This window comes from Nomia melanderi, chromosome 7, assembly GCF_051020985.1.
Source record: "Nomia melanderi isolate GNS246 chromosome 7, iyNomMela1, whole genome shotgun sequence".
Lineage (NCBI taxonomy): Eukaryota > Metazoa > Arthropoda > Insecta > Hymenoptera > Halictidae > Nomia > Nomia melanderi.
This window is the reverse complement of record NC_135005.1, coordinates 4,963,242-4,989,370: the sequence shown is the minus strand read 5'-3', so window position 1 is coordinate 4,989,370 and position 26,129 is coordinate 4,963,242. Positions and strand designations below refer to the sequence as shown.

Below are 26,129 nucleotides of genomic sequence, written 5' to 3'. Positions count from 1 at the left end.
GTAATAAAGTTAAGCGTATGAAACAATTGACGATTAGAATCTTAACGTATCGCAATCGGTCAAATGATCAGTTTTAAAATTTGATTTAAGTTTCTAGTTTTCTTTTCGTTCATTTAACTTCATACCGATTCATATATTGTTCGATTAATCAATTTTTCAATTTATGTTTTTCCTTCTGTTTCTGTTTCGTTTCAGCTTCGTTTTATAACCAGTTATTTGGTTACAAACATCAGTACGTTTAATGTTAAGCGAAAGTATCTTACAAAATCATACTTACATTTCCCGAATAAAGTAAATAAAGGGAAAACATTGTCTAAACAAGCTCGACGAACAAGCGATCTATTCTCAAGTAAAGTTTTTTTTTGTCGAGTGTCAGTTTCTGCCCCCTGGAACGGATTCTTTTCCAGCGGAGGGGTTCCCAATACCAATTTAAATAGCCTTATTCTTGTATTACAGTACTTCCAGAGGACAAATCGATTGGCGGACGTAAATAGACGGTTGAAGTCGCAAATATGGAGCTCCGTGGTGACGATTGTTCTCGTCGAGGCGAGAAATCTGCTGCCGATGGATATAGACGGTCTATCGGATCCATACGTCAAATTTCGGTATGGAATTATTCACTGCCCACTCATCTCTTTCCCGCTTATTCTTGTCTCCTGTCTTGTTAAACATGCACAGTTGTATCGGATCGTTACATAAATGTGTTCGGACGTATTCAACGTTCCTTTTTCTTTTACCATTAGTACTCTGTAGACCTTTATACAAATTCGAATCTTTAAGGACACGGTTGAAGAAATAGAGTTAAATAGTCTAATAATAGAAAATGTATTTTGTTAAAAATGTAAGAAGAAGTATATTTTGTATGTTCTGTACATTTTTTGTCACCCTGCAATTTTCAATTTCCTATATATCCAAAAAAAACGCAGTCTATTAGTTTCGTGAAACAGTAAAATAACAATGATCGATTTAAATCGAACAGAAATTGCTTTTCATTCGTTAATGTTATAAGGATTTTCAAGTTAATTAAAGACAATGATGATTAACCTTCTAACTATCTGGGTCATTAATATGTTATATAAGAAATATTAATAATATTCCGTAAATATTGTGTAACTCTTGTTACAAGTATATAACATAAAGAAAATTTTGATTTTTCAAGACAGTTTCTTTTTATTATTTTTCTGATCTCGGTTTAATTAAAAATAATTATTTCAGCATTCATTTTTGTCGTCTGAATAAAAAATAATTATGAAAAAGAATGAAATGTTTGAAATTAGAACAGGTACATATTCGCAGTCGAACGTGTTTATGTTTTTATATAGTATTTGTATTTCGTTTTTGTTCACGTGCAAATGGTCATCGTTCGATTTCCATGCGATTTACGATATAGCGAAGGAATAAAACTATCACTCGACATACAATCCACTAAACGCTTTGACATATTCTGCAAGCTTGACATTTAACCATTTAAATGTCTTTAATATTCGACACGAAAATCGATTCTAAACAGAAAAGCTTCGATGTACAAGACAGTTTATTTTAAAAAGAAATATTTGAATGTTTTTCTTGTGTCAATTTTGAAAATTGAAAGAATTCTAGAGTGTAGGATTCTTTGTCAAAGTCGATATTATTAAAGTTCTAAATCTGAGTTGTTATTTTTGGATATTTTTTATGCTACAAGTTGTACAAATTTTTTATAATGAAAAGTCCGTTTATTTCTTAAAATAAGTTTTTAAACGAAATTTGTTAAAGTTATAAATTGTACAATGTGCGTATAATAAAAGATTTATTTATGGTTGAAAATATGACACATTTCTTGAAGCTTTAAATTATACAAGCTTCCCACAGTGAAAGCTCGATTTATTTTTAAAAGTATGAATATTTTTTGAAGCTACACGTTTTATTCTCGAAGCAATATACTTTCAAGTGATTAAAAAAAAATTCGAAAAGAATTTCTTACCGAAGTTTCTCTTTGAAGTTAAGTATTATTGAATGAAATTAGATTTTTAATTTACTATTATTAATAAAGTATAAATTGATTTAAAATGGTATTGGTAATTTACCGATATTAATATTTAATCTCAATATTTGGCTCGAATTACCTATCACAGTCAACAACTATTTTAAGCACATATTTAACAAGATATTTCATTTTATCTTTGAAATGATTAAAAGAGAAATATCTTCGAAATTTGCCTTTAAACTTTTTTAATGTGATCTGTATCATAATCAATATTTTAAGTAATTATATTTTCTTTAATATTTTCTTCTTTAGTTAGACCTTCTATGGTCAGGTTTTATTTTTCATTGCTGTGAGTTTTGTAAGACTCTGAAAAATATCTAAGATACTTATTATACTCTTTCATTTCATATACAAAAAAATTTTAGCCAAATTTTCACATAACTTAGCAATAAAAATGAAAAATCGTGGTGAAGTCATAAAGAAACGAGATTTTCAACAGCGTTGAATGTTTCATCTTGTCTTAAGTAATTGTATTGAAATAATTATATTTTATTTAATATTATCAATCCTTCTTAGTTAGATCTTTTACAGTTTTCATGTTTCATTGTTGTGAGTTTTGTAAAAATTTAGAAAAAATCTAAGATACATATCATAGTCTTTAATATTCGAAGAACTTAGTTTTGATTATAATTTCATTGAATTTCTGTTTAATCCTGCAGGTTGGGAACAGAGAAGTACAAATCGAAGGTGGTGCACAAGACCTTGAACCCAGTTTGGCTGGAGCAGTTCGACCTTCATCTCTACGAAGACCCTTACCTGGGCCAGGAGCTAGAAGTGACTGTCTGGGACCGGGACAAGAGCCACCAGGATGATCTGATGGGTCGAACGATGATAGATTTGGCAACGCTTGAGCGCGAGACAACTCATCGTCTCTGGCGTGAACTTGAAGATGGCTCAGGGAGCATTTTTTTACTTTTGACCATCAGCGGCACCACAGCCAGCGAGACCATCAGCGATCTGGCGGCACACGAAGAAACTCCTCACGAACGGGAGCAATTGTACCAAAGATATTCGGTGATGAACACCTTCCAGAGGATACGAGATGTTGGACACCTAACCGTGAAGGTGTTTATTAGAGATTTTGTTTATTGCCAATCCTTAACATTTAGAACCACAGTATTCGTCAAAATATCGGGTTTCATTTCCTCATTTTGCAATTATGGATGTCTTAAAAGTGTTAAATATCCGAAATGATTTTCAAAATAAATAATTTCACTTGAAGACTATAATGAATATACAAAGAAATTGAATAAAATCTATTGTTACAATTTTGACAAGGTTTGCGAATGAATTGTGTTGCACGTTCGTTACTGTTAATGGTTACTGACTATATCGGGGTCTATTCTGAACCGGATATGTCACAATTTTATCTTATTCCTCATTTATGATTACTAGATCGCGAATTCGATAAATGCATGTATTTTACTTAAGTCTTATTATTAGAATAGTAAACCGTTTAATAAGATTTCGTTTAAACAATGAACATTTTTTTTTAAATATCGATGTTGACAGGATAAATTATAATAAGTAATTTTTTAAAAATATTCTAGATTAGATAAGTAATATATTTTGCATATTTTATAATTAGTGAATTCGTGAAGAGTTCTTTATAATTTCTTTGAATTGAATGTTTGCAGATTATTTAAATAAAGGTTACTTATTATGGTAACTTTGTTTAGTGTCGAAATAATTTGAGTATTAGTATGAATACGTTATTTCAATGAGTAACGTAAACATGTATTTGGAAGATAAGGTATAGTAGACTTACGAGTACAGTTAACCATCGTTATAATTAATTATTAATAAAACATTGAAGGGTTAAGTGTGTTTTTATCATTATTTAGGTATTCAGGGCACAAGGTCTCGCAGCGGCTGATTTAGGAGGGAAGAGCGATCCCTTCTGTGTCCTTGAATTAGTGAACTCCAGGCTGCAAACTCAAACCGAGTACAAGACTCTCGCGCCGAACTGGCAAAAGATTTTCACCTTGTAAGTGATCGTAATCTTTTAATAAGATCAAAATTAGGATTAATATTAATTAATTAATTAAATTTCGATTATTCTATACTTAATACAAGTATAAGTAGCAATTATTATTACTACAGCTGTAATCTCAATCAAATTCCATTATAGTTAAATAAATAAATGAATGAATAAAATTTATTTCACTTGAAAAACTGACTTAACTATTCTCAGATGAGTAATATTTAAGTTTAAATCAAAATTTTATAAATTGATCCGAGAATAGGGTTAATAAGAAACAACAAAAGATGTTAATATACAAATTTAATTAACTTAATGAAAGTTAATGATTTAATAAATAAAATGAATAATTATTAAAAAAATAGTAAATATTATGCAAAGTGCTCTACAGCTGAGGTAACTAATTTTTTCATACAAAAGAAAATAAATTGTAATAAAATTACAATTACAGTTTGGTGTGAAGATCTAGTTTTTCTATCATCCCAATGCAAATTGATCAAAACATATCTGTTTCCTTTGACCTAACTGGTTTTCATAGGTTGTATTGAAATGCTATCCACAATATTACCAAAAAGTTAAAGGTGTATGTTTATAGTTTGTAGCACAAGAGGAGACAGTAGACATAAAAAGATCGTTTACGAGTTGAGTTAGCTATCGCACATTTGCGTGTACCTTTACTTCGTTGTCTAGTTGGACAGCCTATCATTTTAAATTCTATTGCAAGCCTTGAATATTCGCTACTCGAGTGTATATCTCTGTTGAAGTTGTTTTGTACACTATAATCTTCATTTCTTGTATTATATAATTAACATGTTCTGTGTTGCCGGAAGGTTTGATTATATTTTGTTTATAGACAGCATTGATTTTTTAAATAAAGTATCAAGTTATATGTAACTTTTTGGTCGCGTTTATATTAGGTACCGGAAAAAATTTGTACGAATTCTTAAATGAAAATTTAAACACAGAGAAAGTTTTTATAAAATAATTTTATTTAACACCAACAGCATAAATATAATTTGCTGCTAATACCAATTCCAAATTTTTTAAAATACCCGCAACACGAATCTTTTTTGAAAAATTTTATTTTGCAATTTTATAAACGGGAAAGAACAATGTCTTTTTTCTTTAAACTCTTTTTCGCTATCTCTTATCGGTCTCAGTATAATCCACGGGAAAGAAATATTTTCATCTTTGGTGGAATGGTTTCATCTTTTCAAAGTGAAATTCGGCACGAAAACGAATTTACAATGTATTAGGCTTGACTTGCTCTACTTAAAAAGTTTCACCATTTTTTGAAATCCCGGGTTCGATAACTTCCCTTGTTAGTTTACAAACGATAACTCGTTTCTAGCAACGTGAAGGATATTAATTCGGTGCTGGAGGTGACAGTGTACGACGAGGACAGGGACCACAAAGTAGAGTTCCTCGGGAAGGTCGCCATACCGTTGCTGAGAATAAGGAACGGTGAGAAGAGGTGGTACGCGTTGAAGGACAAGAAACTTAGAGGCCGAGCGAAGGGTAATTCGCCACAGATTCTATTAGAGATGACCGTTCGATGGAACGTCCTCAGGGCCTGCGTTCGGACCTTGAATCCCAAGGAGAAAAAGTACATGGAGCCGGAGATCAAATTCAAGCGACAGGTCTTTTTACGGAATGTACTCAGGCTGAAGGCGATCATCATAATCTTCATCGATATAGGAAAATACATACAGTGCGTAATTTCTCTTGTGTCCTTGTAAATTGAGTGTCTATCGTATAAATTGAATTAATGTTTATATATTTGAGCCATTTATTTTGGAAATGGTTTAAGTCCATTTAAAAAAAAAATCAAATTCATCGTTATAATAGTTACAGTTCTACATAATTTTTTTATTCTTTAATCATTCTTAAATCTTTTTTATATGGACTTAAGCTACTTTCAAAATAAACGGTTCATTTTTTTATGTTTGTATAAAATATATTTGTATATAATATAACTGCAAAAGCAACTTATACTTATTGTTATTGAAAATTATTCTTAATGAAGCATTACAAAATTAAATAGAAGGACGTAGATCACAGAATAATCGATTAACATTAGAACTATCACATATGCCAAAACGATTGCTTCTAGATTTCTTATTTCACAATTATTGAAATTACAAAGATATCTACATTTAATGTAATTATAAAATTCATATTTCCATTTACCTATATTTACTCGTTGGTTCTAATGTTAAATTTCAGTCCAGATGGCTAAAATGTAAAAAATAAAAGATTTATTTGGTTTGAATTTTTTTAGAGTATTCTGAGGAGATTGCTTACCTGGTGTTTGATTATGTATTCAGGAGCTGCTGGGAGTGGGAGAGCAAAATGAGAAGCATCATCGCGTTGGTCTTCTTCGTTGTTGTCTGTTATTACTTTGAGCCTTACATGATACCTGGCGCGGCGTTACTTATTCTTCTGAGGTACTATTTGGTAAGTAAACTACATTCAGTTTGTATACCTCCTTGTTTTCATTTTTTAATGTATATTTTTTTGCCGATTAAAATTTTTGCATATTTTGCTGATTCCTTTAGATGTCATTATATTGACCTAAAACTTCTTGTAGTTTTACTTGCATAAGATTGTTTTGATGTCTGCGAGTACTCTCCATTTGTCCAGAACTTTTGATAAATCTTTTAGTCATCCCCAAACTCCTCCCTCTTCAGTAGGTGAATGTCTTTGTTCTTGAGCACAATAGAGGAGCATTTCATCCAATTAAATTTACAAGAAAGTCGAGCTCAAAGATTCCATGAAGTTTTTAGAAAGCGGACGCCATCTAAGTTAATAAAACACTGTAGAGATTCTGCTTTCAGTGAAGTTTATATCTTTTTTATTAGATCTCGTCTAAATAAAGTGTCTCTAGCAAATGTAAAATATTTTCAATCAAACCCTGGAGTGTTTAATTTGTTAATAAGTGAATGAATTAAAATACACCTGAGAAGATTTTCTTTTAATTACTTTCATTGTCCCTGTCAATAATTACAGCCTTAAACTTAACCTTTTTTTATAAATCTATGAATAAGTAACATCTGAAAAAATGTTAGTGATTTTGAAGAATTTAAAAACAATAATCTCGAGAGGAATTTATTTTAATAATTTTTATTGTTACTGCGAGTACTTAGAATTTTAACAACTTTCTTAATATATCAATGAACAAGAAATAACCATGTGTGATTCTATTGTAAAAGGTTCACTCTTTGTAAACGAAATTCTCAACGACCTTTGGTTGCATCGTGGCATGTCTACGCTCTCTGTCAGGTTTACGGTGATGAAAGTGAACTCAATCAATGATTTGATTTCCGAATAGGTTGCAGTGATCACCGGCGCGCCCCTGTCTCATAATACCAGCTCTCATTTCCACGACGAGGGTGACGATGGCCCAACCACTCCGGGGGACGACGACGACGACGATGATGACAAAGACAAAGTGAGTATCTTCGTCAGTTTTGTCCAAATCAATTAGAATGATTATTTTATTTGATCTAATTCTAAAATTAATCTCAATTAGATTCATTAATATTCAAAGTATATGAAATGAATATTTCTCTGAAATAAATGAACTTGAAATAAAATATTAGATACCATTGTTATGTAACATATTAATGTAACTTTTCAATATCAAACTAGCTAAAATAAATTTTTCTTTACAATAAATGGACTTGAAATAAAATATTAAATACCATTATTATTTAATATATTAATATAACTTTCCAATATCAAACTGACTAAAGTAAATTCTCATCTGAAATGAATAAATTCGAAATAAAATTACATCGTAAATTATGCCACCAAAATTTCACTAATGAAACTAAAAATTAAAATGTGTTCTTTAACCAATAACGTTCTAATCTTAAATAATTTTACCTTCTTCTTCAATTCTACTTTTCCAAAATCAATTCATGTACTTATTTTTGCAGTTATCGCTTCTATTTTACTTAATAACTTTATTATTTATCGCTTTGAAAATTTTGATCGAAAATAACATATCTCATCGGCGGATGGTTTTCCAGGAAGAGAAGAAAAGTCTGAAGGAACGGCTGCAGGCGATTCAGGAGGTGACCCAAACCGTGCAGAACTCGATCGGTTATATAGCGAGCCTCTGTGAAAGAGTTAAAAATCTCTTCAATTTCACCGTTCCCTACTTAAGTTACTTGGCCATAGTGCTGGTGATCCTCGGCGCAGCGATCCTCTATTTCATCCCGGTTAGATACCTGATCCTGGCGTGGGGCATCAATAAATTCTTCAGAAAGATCATCCGGCCTCACTCGGTCCCGAACAACGAGGTCCTCGATCTGATATCTCGAGTGCCCGACGACGACGAGCTACTCAATTACAGGTAAATACTCAACAGTAGTAAATTTTCATTTCGGTCGTGTGATTCTCGTGCTCTATCTTTCATGAACAAATTTCTTGTTCTTTTTGTTTTGTGAAAGAATCAAGAGAAATAATATTAAAGAAAACGTTTATAAGCAATGAAACATCTGTTTGTACTGTAAACATCGTTGAAATGTTCGTTCAGATATTCAATCGAAAAATTTTATTTGATCCAGTGATTTGGAGGTCATTAAACACAAATTTTAAGAAGAGAGTTTCCAAACGTCTTCTAAAATCCCGGGTAAGATCGATTTTTTGAGAAGCGCAAGGACAATTTTGAGATTATTTGTTAATAGTGTCGCCGAAGTTTCACGATTTCTTGTCTAAATGTCTTGACCTATGACACATGAATAACACGTTGATTAGAGAGACACATTCACAACAGCACGTGGTTTCCTATTATTTCAGACACTGTTTTTTTATTGTTGAGAACCAGTATGTGTTGACTATGCAATTTTGTCGTTTTCGTGTTTCGGTATCGACACTGTTGCTGTGCCTAGCTGTTAAGAGACACTTTCTTGTGGTCGGTTTTATGGATAAGACCAAGAAGCATGGAGTAGTGCAATGAAATTTATTAAGATTAAATCGATTAGTCAAGGAGTAGGACAATGACCTGTTGACAAGAATTTTCGATTAAATTGTTGCACTAATCTGAACTTCTTTCTAAATGTATCTCATATCGAAATCTAAATGTTCATATTAAAAGTTCAGTGTTCCAACGAAACCAACACTACTTGCTTATACTTCGTTCTTAAATGTTAATGACTTACACTTTGCGTAGGATAAAGGTAACGTCTTACAGGAAATTCTATTAAACTATATTATAATAAACTGTATTGTAATAATTGTTATATTTGTTCTAATTCTCACTAGAATATTTTTACGATTGCATTTTACGAACTTCTACAAAGTTCTATTACCAGACCTTTGGTTTTAAATGGAAACTTCAATATTTATATTTAAACATTATCCAATATTCTTGAACTACTACCTCGAGTTCAGTACAATTTTGAGCTTTTGTAGTGTAGCAAAATTGTTACATTTATCCTGCAACTATTCAGTTGTAACATAAATACGTTCGGATATATTTAATATTTTTTTCATATTATTGGTTTCAAGAAACAATGAAATAACTATATAATAATTGTTAAAGTTAAATTAAGCAGTACCAGCTTCTTGTCCATCACAGTTATGCGCGTTTGTAATAAGATATAATTAAATTCATACAATCAGAACATATCCACACTTGCACTTGGACTTATTTGAAGAGTTTTTCTAGAAAACACTGTAAGTGCCATTGGAAAATGTTATTCTTTTTATTAAATTTAAAAGACTATATTACAAGAATAAGATACTAAAAAATTGTTTTTTTTTTATTATCCTGAGGTGTACAATTATAACACAGTTTTCCTTTGCGTAAATAATCAAGATAACATCGATAGGACCGAGATATGACATTATGACACAACGATACATAACGGTAGATATTGGGTAAGTCGAGGAGAGATGACCCAATTTTTTAAAAAGAGCTATTACATCATAAATTTTATTAATACCTAATTGAAGAAAATATATTAATGAAAATAAATACATATAGGGTGAGTTGTTTAATCGTACCATCAACATTTATTTGTTCAGTAAAAAAATGTTTGAGGCAGAAGTTATTTGGCATCAAGAGTTGAAATTATGGTTGACAATAATACGGTTGATTTAATTGATACCAAATAACTGTCACGTATGTCGGTTCGAGGACATTTTTTTATATGATAAATAGTTTACAAATAAAGTTAGGTGGCACGGTTGAATGACTCATCCTGTATAAAGAAAATAATTGAATAGGTTTCTGTGCAAGATTTACTATTTCACTAAAAACAATTGAAGTCGTGAATTCCAAAACAGCACAAGTCCACATTCTAACGTTATCCATATGAGTTATTGATCCAACTATTTTCAGTTTACTCAAAGCTACTTAATAACATTAAAACTGTACCCGTAACGAAGATGTATGTGTAACCAATGCTTGCAGCATGAATCAACAAAATAGATAATGAATAAATGAACGAAGATTAAAAAAAAAAATTGATTCTCTCGAAATGTTGACTGGTTGACTTGTGTTATTTTGAAATTTATCTTTTCAATTGAAAATTTGTACACTCGATAACATCAGTGAGACCGGGCCATCTCTCAGAATTACTCTTTCCATTTTACTCTAACAATTTCAAAGGCACTTACCATCTTTTCTACAAGTACCCTTCATTCGTGTTACTGTCTAATCATTTTTCTCAATCTCGATGGTAAATGTCGACACGTTATAATAGGGCTGTCTAACTGGTAGCTCCATAGCGACTTTCCCCTCACAGAGAATTACCCCCTACATACCTACTTTTAGCTGTTTGTATTGAACACTACATAGAGCTGCTTACACACACTCTCTCATGCAGCTCCTAAAGTAGAGATAGTAGGGGAACGCTGTTTGCGAGTTAATAGCGCGAGGGGAGTCAGTTAGACAACTCTGCATTATGAGACATTATGGTCCTCTAACGACGTTTGGTAACTTGTCCCTCGAATTGAAGGGGTAAATGCGACAAGAGGACACGTTCACTCGCTATGAACGTTGACGCCTCGGTTTCGGTCGCTTCTGTTATTGGCTGATCCGCGTAAACGATGATCGCAAATGACACAAAATACGACAAAATATGATAGAGATAAGGGTCGAGATATCTAGGGTCAAGACGCGGGACTTCAAAACGATGCCGCACGCGTCAAATATAAACATGAAATAAAGCAAATATCAATTTCATTCATTTCAATCTAACTTCCTCAAACGTTGTACCAGTGAGTCGTTGAGATCGTCATGATTAAAATAAGTCCAAACATGGTGTAAATCGGACTAATTTTATCGATTTTAAGGATTTACACCTTTCATTTTGTTAGTTACATTACTCGCACTTGTCCCTTTAGTTCGAGGGATAAGTTACTAAACATCTTTGGAGGACAGTAAATTTGGAGCAAAGAAATGAGATCAGTGTGTTTCGTTTCCAGAGAGTTGAAACCTTTACCGACCGCCGACTGCGAAAAGGCGGGTACATCGGGTAGCCCGGGTTCAGCGAGCATGTCGCGGCGGGAGCAAAGAAAGAGGCACAAGGCCGCGTAGCAGCATGCCCCGCGGCCGGAAGTCGCGGGTCTACGATCACCGAGCATCCTGAGGACGGTCCTGCTGCGCCGGAAGATGCGCCATCGTAAGGAATCGGCCGATAATTTGGATGTGATCGACATAGACTGAGAAACACTGCGTTTCCACTAGTAGATTACTAGGCTAGCGAGGATGCCTGAGACCATAGTTTCCACTATCTTCAATCGAGTACGAACATCACGCGTGGTATGTCCTCGAACCGACTGTTGGAAGATGGTTTCTGTGAAACGAGTTGATGTGTTACGCTTGGTTATTGATTGCGTGAATAATTATGTTATTGATCCTTGCGTCGATAACCGACAATTAGTTGTACTTGGAAACGCTTTACGGTCCTATTGAAAAATTGTAAAACTTCTGTGGGTAATATTGTAATGTTGTATTGAGAAATATTTTATGCTGGGAGTTTTAGAAAACAATGGTTTTGTATTTTTTTAATACTAACTGTAAGAGTGCGTTTGCTTGAGATCTGGATATGCTGTTTTATATGATATTTTTATTAAAATTGTTTTTTTTACTCAGTGTACATTATGATTAGTAAATTATTTCATTTGTTTATAGTACGAGGAGAATGAAAGAAAGGTAACCTTATTACAATTTGTTTATTTATTAATGATTATTTTGTATGATCTCGATGATTATTATCATTATCATTTGATTTAAAATGGTCAATGCAGAATTATAAAAAAAAATGATGGAAAAAATTGTCGTTGATTGGTATCTTAGACCGTCAACACAGTAAAAAAATGTTGGTTATTGACTTAAGGATTAATATTACTGTATCGATGGTTCAAAAAGTCGTTAAGTAATGTCTGTAAAAGAATTCTGTTTGCGTTTAATGCAAATCATTGAAAGTAACTTCGTAACCTGATGATGTCTCCGAGACATACCACGCACATTGTTGCTAGGTTTTCCGTTAAATAGCTCGGAGAACGTATGTTGAGACTTAAAACGGTGTTTTTCGTCTAGGTAGCATTTTTTTGTGGTAACATTTGTCGAATGTAGTTGTGTGGAATAGCGAGGATGATCAGTTCCGTGTGCAATAGTGCGTCGAGAAGGAGGTCAAATTTCTGAAAGTATTTATTGTCGAATGAGTTAATATAGGATTTATTTATAATTAAAAAGTTATAATTAAATTGTGGTTTTTTTTATACCGCAATTGTAAGATAATTTGATTGCCTGAAGTAATTTTTAAATTATAAGTGCTATAGAACAAATCAAAATTTATGTAACTATATATTTCTGATTACCCCTTTTCACTAAACTAAAAATTTACTACTGTTATATTATCTGTTCCGAAAAAATATACTCGAAATAGAAATTCTATAATTTTAAAGAACTATTTACAAATACAGATATCTATATTATTCATAAAAGAAAATGATAATGATCGAGGAAACAGGTTTGAAAATCAAGATGGTAGAAAAATTATGAATATGCTACAATGAAACTTTGTACTGCAACTTTTAGTAGAATATATGATACAAAAATTATTTCGAGTAATCAAATTACATGATTTTTTGTATGTAATATTTTCATATTATTTCTGGCGTACAATTCTGACAACCTATATGTTTATTTTCTTAAATCGTTCTTCCAAAATATTTTAGTCGACGTACGTTTTGTATTACGTTACGAAAACAGAAGAATGTGTTCCCTGAAAGCATAAAATCTTACGGGGACGTGAGAAACGAGTTTAAAGGGAAACAAACATACGCCAGTGGTATATGGGAGATAAATAAACTACTCACAATTTGTTTGATCGGAGAACATATGTTTGACATTCCTCTCGACCAACAGTAGAAGTGGTCTTAGCAATTATCGATACCTCACTGATAAAATTGTTCCAAAAGCATACATTCGTCGACATATCATTAAAACATCAACAGGTAAACCTAAAACAGTACTCATGGAACTAATAAATTAATTAAAATTACCAATACAAAATAAAATGTTCCCAAAATAATTGAAAAAACTAATAATTAAACGTAGAACCTTCATGATTTTATGATAAAATAAACAGTATAATATCATATTTATCACGACGTAAACAAAACAACAATTTCATTTTGAATTTCAAATTTCACAATAATCTCATTAAATTTTACGAAAATCCTTATATCATTATATTTAATAGTCTTCCATATTTGCCATCTGAAAAATATTTAAATCGCATTTCAAAAATATTAAAAAATATATTAAAAATATTCACAAGTATTTTACTAGCAAACCGACGATGTATGCTCGATGTATGCTCGATGTTAATGTCAAAAGTTATCGATAACTGTGTTGGCCGTCACTAGCAGTCGAAGGATAGACAAGCTCTTGAAAGTATTCCGTGGCAATGGGAGGACCGCGTTTCGAGCATATCAAAACGAAAAGAGATAGAAACAAAATTTAAAAAAAGAAGAAAAAGTAGAAGGGAAGTAAGTAACCGAGCGAGGAACGTGCGTTTCTTTTTCTGTTTCGATAGACAGTGCGTTAGCTGACCGTGCCGTCGGTGTGGAAGTGGCACGGAATATTTAAAGAAGAACGCGAGAACGGTAACTCGCGACGGAGTTAACGCGCTCGCCGATCCGTTTCGTCCATCGGTGTCGTAGATGTACATAGCTGCTGAAAAACAAATCGTTGCCAGCGAAGGAGAGATGTAAAGGAACAAAAGAAAAAAAAGCAAATATAAGAAAAACAAACTAAATTGTAAAGGACAGATAGCGTTGTTCAGCGACAGCGTCGCGGATTCGCTTAGCGCGCTGCCGCCATTTTAGGAGCGACGAACGAACTCGCGTTATTCCATTTAGCTATTAAGTCCTGTGAAATTTGTGAACGTTGTCTCGATACGTTGACTGCCAAATACATTAACTTTTTTTATATGTTGTAACTGTAACATTGTGCAACGGTGTAAAATATAATTTGTATTTATAATTAAGTATATAGATATATGTATATTAGTATCTACGAAAGGAAAACGGGTATAATTCGTTAGCAAAATCAGGTTTGAAGAATGTAAACGAATGAGTGGACACGTGAAATAATTTTGTAAAAGTATTTATTTATTTGTTTCGCGACGTATGTGTTTAAATAATTACTGGACAGTATGGAATACTTCTGACATTCAAAAAAGATCGTTACTTTTTGGAAGAAATGTAATTGAAGCTGAAGATTTTGCGATGTTCCCGCTTTTTGATTCTAATTTTTCGTTTATCCTTCGATGATACGGCGGTCAATGTATTATACCTGTATTTTCTTCGAGTATTTAAAACTCTTTTCTATTACTGTTTTGATTCCACACGATGTACAGTATTCCCTCGTTACTTATTTCGTCGGCGTTAAACTTTCCTTGTTACAGGAAATAATTGAGATATGTCGATTGTAGAAAGAGAAAGGGTTCATCCCTCGATACAGTATGTATAACGAGGGAATATTTCAACATGTTCAATCGCGATCTATTGATCGATGGAATGTAGGTAAATTGAAATAAGAGTTGCAATGAGATATTCTTCGTCGTTCCTGAAACGAAATAGTAGTCTTATCGTTGGGATATTACGGATTGTCTCGACGTTATTCTCTTTAATAGTATTTAATATTATCGAATTATTCGTTCCAACGCACACTTACGTGCGTTCACTGATTTCCTCGAGCATGGATCAAAGTGGGTGTTCTCGCGTGTAAAGTTTCCAGTTATTATTAATTCGCATTGAATGACTGGCAATAGTTTTCAATGATCAAGTCTTCTCTGATACTGTATTAGAAAAATTAGGGAATGAGATTAAAATTAAAAATTAGGAAATTAAGATATTTCTGCGTTTGGTAGACACTTTCAATTTGTTTCTGGAATATTCAAATTTAGAGTTTCACATTTTTATTTTTGAAGAAAATTACAAATTTTGACTTTATTAATTGCTTAAAAGACGATAGCAATAATATTTACCCACGAAACAGTGTCTAGGCACTTGATTATTTAAGAGAAAATTGTAATATTACAGACATAGTCTTTTGTTTTTCATGTGTTTGAAGTGAAAGCAGGAAATATCTTCTTCAAAGAGATTATGAATAGGTTGAAACTACTGTCAGCGGTATCAATGTAACCTGTGTTCGTTATTTTATGGATCCGCTAGATCCATCGAAGAGAGATATTTTTAGAATTACGAGGAAAATGTCAAATTCCTTGAATCATCAAACAATACTGAATTGATCAGGTAAACTTCCTGATAGCACTTGGTGATTCTAAATTTGCATTGCAATGTGTTTACTGCACAGATCACACCTTAAACATGGAGACGGAAATTCTAATAAATACTGATCTTGATATAATAAGCATTATAAAATAATAAAATAGAATGATAAAATTATAAAATACATGACGTATAGTTTAATGCAGTTTAATTTAATGTAATGCAATTTTTCATTACATTTCATTTCAAAATTGCGATTAGACTTTTTGATCAACCTAATAGAATAAACTAAAGTTGACTTAAATGTTATCATTAGAAGGAACGAAATTAAATTAAATTAATGTTATATTTCTCTGTAGTATAAAAAGTTAAACGAACATTGAGGCCAGAAATTGTGAATATAACACAAACGGTTATCAATGACAAGTATATTGGAAATTATCGTGACAAATATTAAGAAATAACGACCGTTTCATCCAAAGAAGATATTTTCGACGTCGGTATTTATTAAAAATTTTGTTCCAAATTTGCAGCACAAAAAGTAATTTTATAACGCTAATTTCGAATCACCATGCACAGTTGAAAACGAAAGAAATTGCCACAATGAATGAAAAAAAGGAAACGGGAGAAATGATTGTCGGCAGGAGTAAAAGTTTCTCCGACTGGTGGCATTACTATTTTTATAAGAATAATAGTCATTGTTGTTCCCAGGACGATGGTTCTGGCTCGGTCTCCGATTGAATAACGTCCCGGGGACCGGCTCCGTAACTTTCATTGAAGCGAATATTACGCTACCGCCATTTTTTTCTTCTTCTTGTCCGCGTTTTTCCTTCTATACGATTGTGCAATCCGTTGTTCCCATAAAAACGACGCTGCTTCCGTATACATTATACTGTTGGCGCTTCCGCTTTGTTGAGAACTACCACGGAAGCCATCTTTCTCGATTTATTCAAACCTCCAACCAAAAATATTTTCTTCTTTCTGTAAAACATGATTATAAAATATATAAAACACGATTATAAATTATAAATTATAAATTATAAATATTCCATCATACATTTTTATTATAACAACGTATTTATTAGAAATTATAAATTCAATTTTTTCTCATTCAGAAATTCATTTTTATTTTCTATTGCTCATCTGTAAAATAATTCTTCTTTTACTTCTCTCACTTGAAAGTTACTGATTACTACGAGGTTTCGAGAAAGATTGCGGGTCAAGGGGTCAAGCTGAAGAAAATGGCGGCAAAGGGAGCGGACGTGGTCCAGGGGGCAAGTGTTCAGGCGTTCCCGCGGTTCGTTCGGTTTTTAATCGATCGTGCGACCCGCTGCAAACGGAGCATTATGAGAAACACTCGCACGCATGCTCGGGGAGGGAAGTAACGCGCGGAATTAATTATTCCTAACCGCGATTTTACGGTTCGTGCCGGCCGATGAGAAAGCTGAACACGAGAAGGGAGGGGTATAGACATCGCCGATCTATTTATGTATTTCGCTTCTCGAAAATTCGAAAATCTTCGAGCGCCGACTTCTTTTTTTCTCCGACCTCTCGCCGTCGATCTTCTCATTCTTGTTGTTAGGATCGCACGTCATGGCATTGAGAACGCGAATAAACTGTCGTTCCATTGTACAGGCTGTTCCATTTTCGTTCACAAACACCCGTATCTTCGAAAATACATCGAATCCAAAGAAATTTGATTTATTTCATATTAAAAAGTATATTAACAACGACACGAAGATTATTCTAAGATCACTTATACTCTTCTCAAACGATGCATGATATAGTTTTTGTAGAAAATTGTATTAAAAATTTTTGAAAGTTTTAGTAATGCAAGGCAGGAAAAATAGAAAATAATTTTTAAAAAGGTGCAATATATTATTTTATTACAGTAACGTATGGAAGAGAAAATAATTATTATGTTCATTTTTCAATATGGCTGTTTCAATAGAGATTCAATTATTAAATAGTACACTATATATTATTGTTTCAAGAATGATTGTGATTGTTAAAAATGAACTATATAACATCAATTTCATTCGATCGTTTCGTTCATTTGTATTTTTAAATGTATGATGCATTAGTGAATTAAAATGGAACACACGGTGCTGATCGTTCTAAGAGTTGCAATAATCCAGATATTCCATTTCCCATGAAGTGCATCTTCGATTTTTTACTCTGACTTATCTAGTATTTATCGATTTCTCTTAAAGTAACTCAATCCCTCAGGTATATCAGCAATTTAAAATGGCGCTTGGAGACCACCATCGCGCTGTCATTCCTGTCACCCGTAAAACTTTCGCGGCGGACCATTTGCATCGCTTGGTGCAATGTTTGACCCATGGAAGCGCCGGTAAACGAAGAATCTAATCGATCTTCATTCGCAGTTGATACTTTTCGACTATTAAATTGTCACGCGAATAGTGGCCATTTTTGCGATTCGTCATTTAACACTAGAACTACCGAGCGTTTAATACAATTAGTATATAACTCTTATAAAAATGGTAACGATAGATTTCTTCTGGTTTCTTCGTGTGTCAATTATAGTATTCAAGTGAAATTATTTATTTTTCAAGTCATTTCGAATGTTCAACACTCTTAACTCTAAAACTACCAGACGGGTCAAAATCACCCATTCCTGGTTTCTTCTTTTTGCAATTATTAAAGAGATAACAGATGTTTCTCTGAAAAATTATTAGAGAAATTGATGTTGCAATGCGCAAACTGAATTGAAAATTAATTAAAGTCTGAATGGATGTTGGAGTTTCTACAGACGATAGTTTTACTGTTAAGATATCGATACTTGCGAAATAAGATAATTAAAACTCGTCATTTTGACAGGCACGGTGGTTCAAGTGTTAAAGATCAAAAATAAAATGTTAACGGATCGGTCGTTCACTTCATCACAGGATTCCGAAAATTCTTACGATCCGTCATGATTTATTATCCATTGCTCCGTTTACGACTGTCGTTAGATAATCGAGTCGATCGTCTGTGAAGTCGACGAATCGTGAAAAGCGACATTAGCGCGTGCAACGATACCGTAAGAACTTACATAAAAGTGCTCTTACCATAGTTTCGCCGATATCCGGGGGCAGACAACACCGGAAGTTCGCCGCGTGTATATATTTACGCGCGCTTTGCGGGTCAAACACGGTCGAAATCGTAGTTTTTCTTCGTCGTCGTTTCTGGGCCTAACACACGAGCCAAACACCGGGTGATTCTCAAACATGTATCAAAGATTCCATTTTATTCCATTATACACTAGTTTCCATTCAAATTTATAGTTTTAGAAAACATTTACTAAAAATCATAAAATACATGTTTCTTATATAAACTTTAGTTATACCACGTACAATCAAAATAAGTTACATCGAAACAATCATTTCATTGACTTTCTAACATTCACATGAAGTTGAATTTCGAGACACAAAAAGTTACAAATATCCGTTTTCTAATTTTCATACAGAAACGTCACAAGTCTTCTTGTAACTTGTCTTTCACATAGAAACATTAAAACTTTTAGTCTTCGTATAGCAACGTAACTTCCTTTGTTCCTTTCTTATTTTTCACATAGGAACTTAAGGGTCACCTGGTACATTCACAATGCGACAAACAATCGGTCGCGAACTGTGTGGCGAGGGAAGGAAAGGGGTGTGTAGAGGGGCGATGATTCTTTTTGTCATCTAGTCAACGAACTTTCTTAGTAACTGAGAAACTTGTGATACTTCGAATCGTTCTCCTCTCTGTTTTACGTGCTCGGCGTGTGATTTAAAGTTTCAGTGATGCAATTAATTGCGGCCCCCTTTTGCGCAAGTTTTCTGCCTCTGTTTTCGTTGCTCGGCCATTCATGACGTGACGCGACGCGACGCTGATCATTCGGTTCGGGTACGAGGCATGTCGTTACATAAATTTTAAGTCACACGGCTGAGCCGGTCGACGTGTTTTCTACGATCATTCCAAGGGGCACTCCTATCAACCGGACATCGTGTGGGCAGACCGTTCTGTTAGTTCGTTGCTTGTCATTCGATGGTTCAACCCTTTGCGGTCTTATGTCCAGGCTAACTGGATATTTGGTTCCATTCCAACGACTACGTGTCGTACCATTTTTTATTGCCGTTATATAGGGTGCTTGTAACCAGAGATCGAAAAGGTTCCGAAAATAACTGTTTTGAACAAAATTAAACTAGCAAGGTAAAAGCAGCAGTAATTGACCTGGTACCAGTAGTTGACCATTTTTCAGGAAAACGTAAAAAAAAAGGTTTATAAAAGTAATAATCTTTCGATAAAGGCGTGATAGATATGCTGCAACATCTACCGGTACAACTCCGAAACACTTTTACCTGAATGAAATTGTTTATCGTAGAAATTAACAATTTATTTCATTGACGTTGGTTGTATGCCTCTAATTTACAACATGGAGTCAACTTTTTCTTATTTGTATTTGTCTTTTTACTTGTAATTTGTCGTAATCGTTGTAAATAAACGGTATTGAAGTAATCACCATTGGTGTTTTTGGTTTTACTACAAGTGTTCAACTGCTAACTAACATATGGTCAATTACTAGTTTTTAATTTTAATTACTTCTCGTTTTAATGGATGGTTCTACTGATGCAAGTATTGAATTTTCAAAAATGCCTATAAAATCTAGATAATATAACTATTTTAAGAAAGTTCGCTTTGTTACATAGTGTAAGAAGTTTAAACAGCATTTTCACATATAAAGTCTCTCTATTTAATAAAGGGGCAAGCGTTTACTATTATTCACGCAGAACATTTTCCCTAACTGGTCAACTATTGATGCTTTCACCTTAATATATCATATAGAATAAAACTATGTAATTTATATTTTTTTTTTATATTACGTCTACCTGAAAGTTCTGTACGTTTTTTAATAAAATGGAAATAATACATTTTCAATACGTTTATTAGTATTTACTGAACAATATAATTTCTATCGTTACTAATGACCTCGTTCTAGCGTGATGGTAATTTGTGGATTCCATTTCTGTAGAATGACTTATCTTCGGAAGCTTGAGATGACATTATCGGACAGAACTTTCCGGTTAATATATCGGTTGCTACTGAAACAGTTATGGAGAACCGAAATACGGTCATAACTGTTATTAATAGGTACATATATCGGGTTTCACGTTATATTGGTTCTATAACTGTTATTTTCCGGTTTTGCATTTCTTTCAGAAATGATATAACTGTTTGCAACCCCTGCTTTTGATCCAGTGATGCGAGCAGGAAGGAAATAAGCTTACGTGACGAGATAAATTGAACAGAAATGATACGTTTCATTTGAAGCTCTGTTTTTGAGAAAAACGAGTTTGAAGATTTTTCTGTTGTACCTGAATATGGATAATTCCGAAATGAACATGGTTGAATAATTGAGAGGATATTATAATACTTGAAAAAATGAATTGAAAATATAGTACGCTATTGTACATTAATATAATTTTCAAAACCAGCTTTCTCAAAAATGAAGTTCTATATAAACAAGCATAATCTTTTGATTTATTTTTTCTTGTAGAATGCCACTTTTCCATTTGTACAATGAGAACACGCAATTGAGAGCACCCTGTATACAATGTAGTCGAGTAAATTAGTGCTATATTAAACTACATTTAAATTAAGTGTAACATCGATCCAAGTTTGAAAATGAGAAGTTGAAGACACTTTGATGATCGCAAAGGAAGCATTTGATTTTTCCATGCGTGTTTCAGATCCGTCGAATAAACTCGTTTTTCCTCGACTGACTATACACGAATTATGTTTAGGATTTTACTGCGTGCCACACGATGTTCGGGACTCTTAATATTTTATAAATGCTGTGGTATTCTAAGATGGTGTGACTCGATGAGTTTTTCGATTTTCATTCTACTCCTTTGGCCGATGGCAACAGTTGTTACAGTCATAACTGTTCTCTTGCGTTTAACTGAGTTTAGTCGCGTGTTCGTCGGTTGCGAGGTTTGTGAAGTAAACTTCTCAGACTTCAATTTGAACACACGGGGATAAGACATTGTTTAACCCTTTCTTTATCCTTAACTGATTTCCTATCCTAATGAGTTTTTTAAAATTTGAATCTTTTTAAAGAATTAAAAAATTTTAGAAATTACTTAATATTGTAATCTCGAATTTTCTTGGCGATTCCAACCAATAGACTTTTTATAATAAATCTTTTTATAATAATAAATGAGAATTTCTCTCTATTTTATGATACAGTAATGCAAAATGGCAAATGCTTTCATGTGTTACATATGCCGACTACAGTCGCTGTTGGTTTTGAAAGGGTTAAAGGCAAAAGCTTTTTGTGGAAAATAGTCACGTCGTGTACGTTGGTACTTTCGCTGCGAATTTAAAACGGTTACGTTAATTACCATTGGAAAGTGTTACTTTTAAATTATTCACTATAAAATGAAAATCTTGAAATTTTAGAATTTTAATTATTATTTAAAAAATTATTATTTATAACTACTAGTTTCAATTTTGTAAATGATTATTAATGGCAATTAATGGTGAATTTTGGATTGGATGATAGTGGATAAGGAAATAATGACAAATAATAGTTAGCAGTGACTGATTATCACGTGTCTATTATCAGTATTAAATTATTGTATAGTAACTATATACAGGTGTAGTGACTGTCAATGATACAGAGTCAAAATATGGCTATTATTAATGATGACGTACTGCCAGTCATTGGTAACAGGCAACAGAAACGTGGCTAACAACAATAGCCAATTGTGGTGTTTTGTTTATAATCCATGACCACAGAATATTCATCATGATAAAAAAATAATGATTACTTTTTGTAATGGAATGCTAAGAACGATTTCGTGACGATAATTGGCCACTAGATAATGACTGTAAATGGTATTCAGCCGCAGTTAACTGACTATAATCGTTTGAATGTCCTTAATCCATAACATCGTGTAATAGTCCCCATGAGAATCGCTTCCAGCATTAGAGAAACGTTAACGTTACTTTTGTGGTCTGATGGCAAAAAGCAATACACGCGCGGTTTACCAAATTTCACAGCGTAACAATTTTAAATTTCATCATTTGTGAACTATCGAAGTAGGTTAAAAAACAAAACTAATTCGCATACAATCTACGCAGCATTCAAATTCATGTTCCTTTTTCTTCGATTATTCAATTATTTCCTTTCTTCCACTTTCTAAGATTCAAAATGGCTGCGAAAACTATTAAAAAGGTCCACCATAAAACCAAAATTTCGCCATCGAAAGTTTAAAATCCGCGAATATAAAATAGAATATGATAAAATTCATTTTTTCAAGAAATTCAGGTGTATCTTTTATCCTTTCACCACAAATTCACATGAAAAAGATCTAAGACTATCAAGAGCTACAATTGGGAGATGACTTGATGTGTATCAAAATGGCACAGAATCAAAGAGTGTTTTCCTAGCTCAGAGTGCAATAAAATCAAATGATAAAGTATATATTCGTCAAACGCAGGCTAAATGCATCTGTAATATATTCTAACGAAAAACTACAGCGAAATGAAGCAGAATTACATGTTTATCTGAAAAAATAAAGAATTTATCGTTAAAAAAATTAGTACTATTTTTCGTTTTAATATGACGCGTATATTCGTCGAACGCAATTAACTGGTTAATCACGTACAAAAAACGTCAAAATATTTCCATCGACTCAATACAATGAACACTGGATAATTGCAACATTCATCGAGACCCGAATGTTGCAATTATGAAGAGATCCTCGATGTTGCAGTTATTAAAAGATCTCTGATGTTGCAATTATCCGATATTCATTGTAATTTCAACTGGTTACGTGTAACCGTATCAACGAATAGCAGGTTAGCTATCGAAAATATCACGAATTAGAATATAAAACTAATAGAAACCTAAGTGAGAACAAATTAAAACTGATCGATTAACCGAATTCTTCAACCCAGCCATCAAGCGATTTTCTATTAGTACATGCAGTATCCCCGCGTGTCGCGTCAGTATTAATCCCTTGTGCTTCAACTACCAGCCTGGCTGACATTACAAGCAAAGACGATCCGTTTCAACTATCAGCTCTAATATCAACATTTTTTTTTCTATTTATACTATTAAAAATGAATGTATAGCTGATACCGTTACTTTAATAATAAGAGTCTTACACGTGTTCTCTCTTTGCTATTTCTTGTAAAAACTGCTGCACTTTTCTCAAAGTCAAAGTCCCTAGAGTAGACTACCTGCAAAAAATGCACGGAGCGCAAAATGATTGAAGTAGCAAACGAAGCAACCGAGCAACCGTCGAATCGCTCGCAAAACATTTCTCCACTTTTTACCCGTGTCGTTTTTCTACTCTTCCAAGTTTTGTACTTCCGAGCCGTGTCAACCGTGTACATTTACATCCCCGAAATTAGAGCAGGATTGCTTTCTCTCGGACTCCAAATGTCTTCTGCTAGTCGCACATGATAGTCGTTGGTCTTTAATTTCGGGAATAGACGCCTGGATGCAGGACATAAAAAAAAGAGACACACACATACACACACATGTACTTACACGTACACACTTGAATTCACTCATACGTTAACCTCGTACAAGCACTTTCGAGTCTGCATGCTCCAGTTTCTTCATGTTATATGAATCTTCATTCAACTACTTTAGTGGTAAGAGGGAAGCGAGAGCGAGAAAACGAACGGGAAAATTCGGGGGAGGGGGAAATTTGGGAGAACGTCTCCGGACGAATTTCATTTTCACGAAATCGGGACGCTACTATTTTTCTGGGACTTGCGTCGGATCTGAATCAGCATTCCTCGACACGCTTGAAGCACTAATAGTCATGTAACTTTAATATCGAACGATCTAAGTAATGAACGTAACGATTCTGGATTCATCGATTTCCATGAATTCCGAGAATTTCCATTGACATATCTTGCACCTTAATCCTTTGCCTTATAACAACGAGTCATACAACCTATAAATACAAATTCACAATGTATTCAATGACCTTAATAATCTTATTAAAACGGCTATATTTTATAAATTTGAAATTACAATGATGTTGAACGTTTACGCCTATGTGTATAAAAGTTTAGGTTGATTGATTATTTAATTTTATTCGTCATTTTGCGGTAAAAAATTAAATAAATCAGTTGCACTCGGTATATTGTGTGACTTCAGTCACACGGGCTTATAAAGGATTAACATACATAAATGTTACTCAATTCTTGTGAATTTAAATGAAATATTATTTCTCTGATATCAATTACTGTACTTTAGACCAAAGATGAACATAGAATATATCCAGAATGCTTTTCTTTTTTCTCAATAAATCATTAATGACATAGTTGTATCGATGATGGTTGAGAAATAAATCATAGGGCAAGAGGTTAACTAACAGTTAGATTATAAATGATATCTATCGAAACCATGGATATTTTCTCTGATAACGTTGAAAGTTACACTTGAAAGTTCTTTCTAACCTAATTATAACTATATCTGTTATTTGTGAATCGAACGAATCTATTCGAAAGAGGTTGTTTAAAAAATGTATAACAATCTTGTCGCACTATGAATATCTTTGGTTAGATATAAAATAATTGATGTACCTATTAATAGTTAACAAGTTATTGAATATACCAAAATTAAAACGTATTTTCCAGTTGTCGATTTTCGAAGAAAAATTCTATTCTTCAGGCTAGATCGAAGATCCACGAATCGCGAACGAGGAATACTGATCCAAAGCCGGCGGATCGACAAGTGACGCTCCGCACACTGTCTGTTTAATTCCTATCCGTTAACGGGGAACGAAGTTTTAAACTTTAAGATTTAGATAGAAGAAAAACGAAAAAAGACACAATTGTGATTCGATCGGCGGATTTTCGAAGCGAGGCAAAGTTCTGCGCAAAGTTCGTCGAGCGATTTCGATCACGCGAACGAAATGAAAGAGGAAAGGTAACGGAGACGAAACCGAATGATCACGATTATTATGTAATGTTGTTTAAATCGAGTTTTCCGAGACTTGGTCGCGGCGTTCTCGGTGTTCCCGACAAATTGTACTTACGACAAAGGGTGATAAGAATCGTTATTATATTCATAATATAAAAAAAAGAAGGGATAAAATTAAAAATAAACAAAGCTTTTAATATCCAACATGTTGGTTTTAGTGAATCCTTCCTGCAAGATGACCGCACTTTTCTTCTACAGGTTTAATGAAAGCATTTTATTATATTTGTTTCATTCTTACGAACCTTGCTGAATAGATTAAATATGATTATGTTTTTTCACATTTTTTTAATAAGCTTCTTAAAACATTATCGTTTTAGATTTCTTGTATTAATCTTTTTTTTTGTACAATGTTTGGCCCCAATAAACGAAGT

General features: G+C 33.1%; 1 protein-coding gene across 7 annotated transcripts in view; it reads left to right on the top strand.

Annotated features, from left to right (window-relative positions):
* Mctp (multiple C2 domain and transmembrane region protein) overlaps positions 1 to 25,636 on the top strand; it is an 85,475-nt gene extending 59,839 nt beyond the window's left edge. For 6 of the 7 annotated variants that reach the window (XM_031970792.2, XM_076369563.1, XM_031970788.2 and 3 more), the window contains 8 exons: positions 457 to 605; positions 2,683 to 3,088; positions 3,868 to 4,010; positions 5,356 to 5,715; positions 6,332 to 6,461; positions 7,336 to 7,455; positions 8,039 to 8,364; positions 11,445 to 25,636. In XM_031970792.2, the coding sequence (XP_031826652.1) occupies positions 457 to 605; positions 2,683 to 3,088; positions 3,868 to 4,010; positions 5,356 to 5,715; positions 6,332 to 6,461; positions 7,336 to 7,455; positions 8,039 to 8,364; positions 11,445 to 11,556 (1,746 nt within the window). In that variant the 3' untranslated portion in view covers positions 11,557 to 25,636. Of the gene's footprint in view, positions 1 to 456; positions 606 to 2,682; positions 3,089 to 3,867; positions 4,011 to 5,355; positions 5,716 to 6,331; positions 6,462 to 7,335; positions 7,456 to 8,038; positions 8,365 to 8,578; positions 9,300 to 11,444 lie in introns of those variants that run through there. The other variant, XM_031970791.2, reaches the window with a different exon arrangement.
* Positions 25,637 to 26,129: the final 493 nt, after the last annotated feature.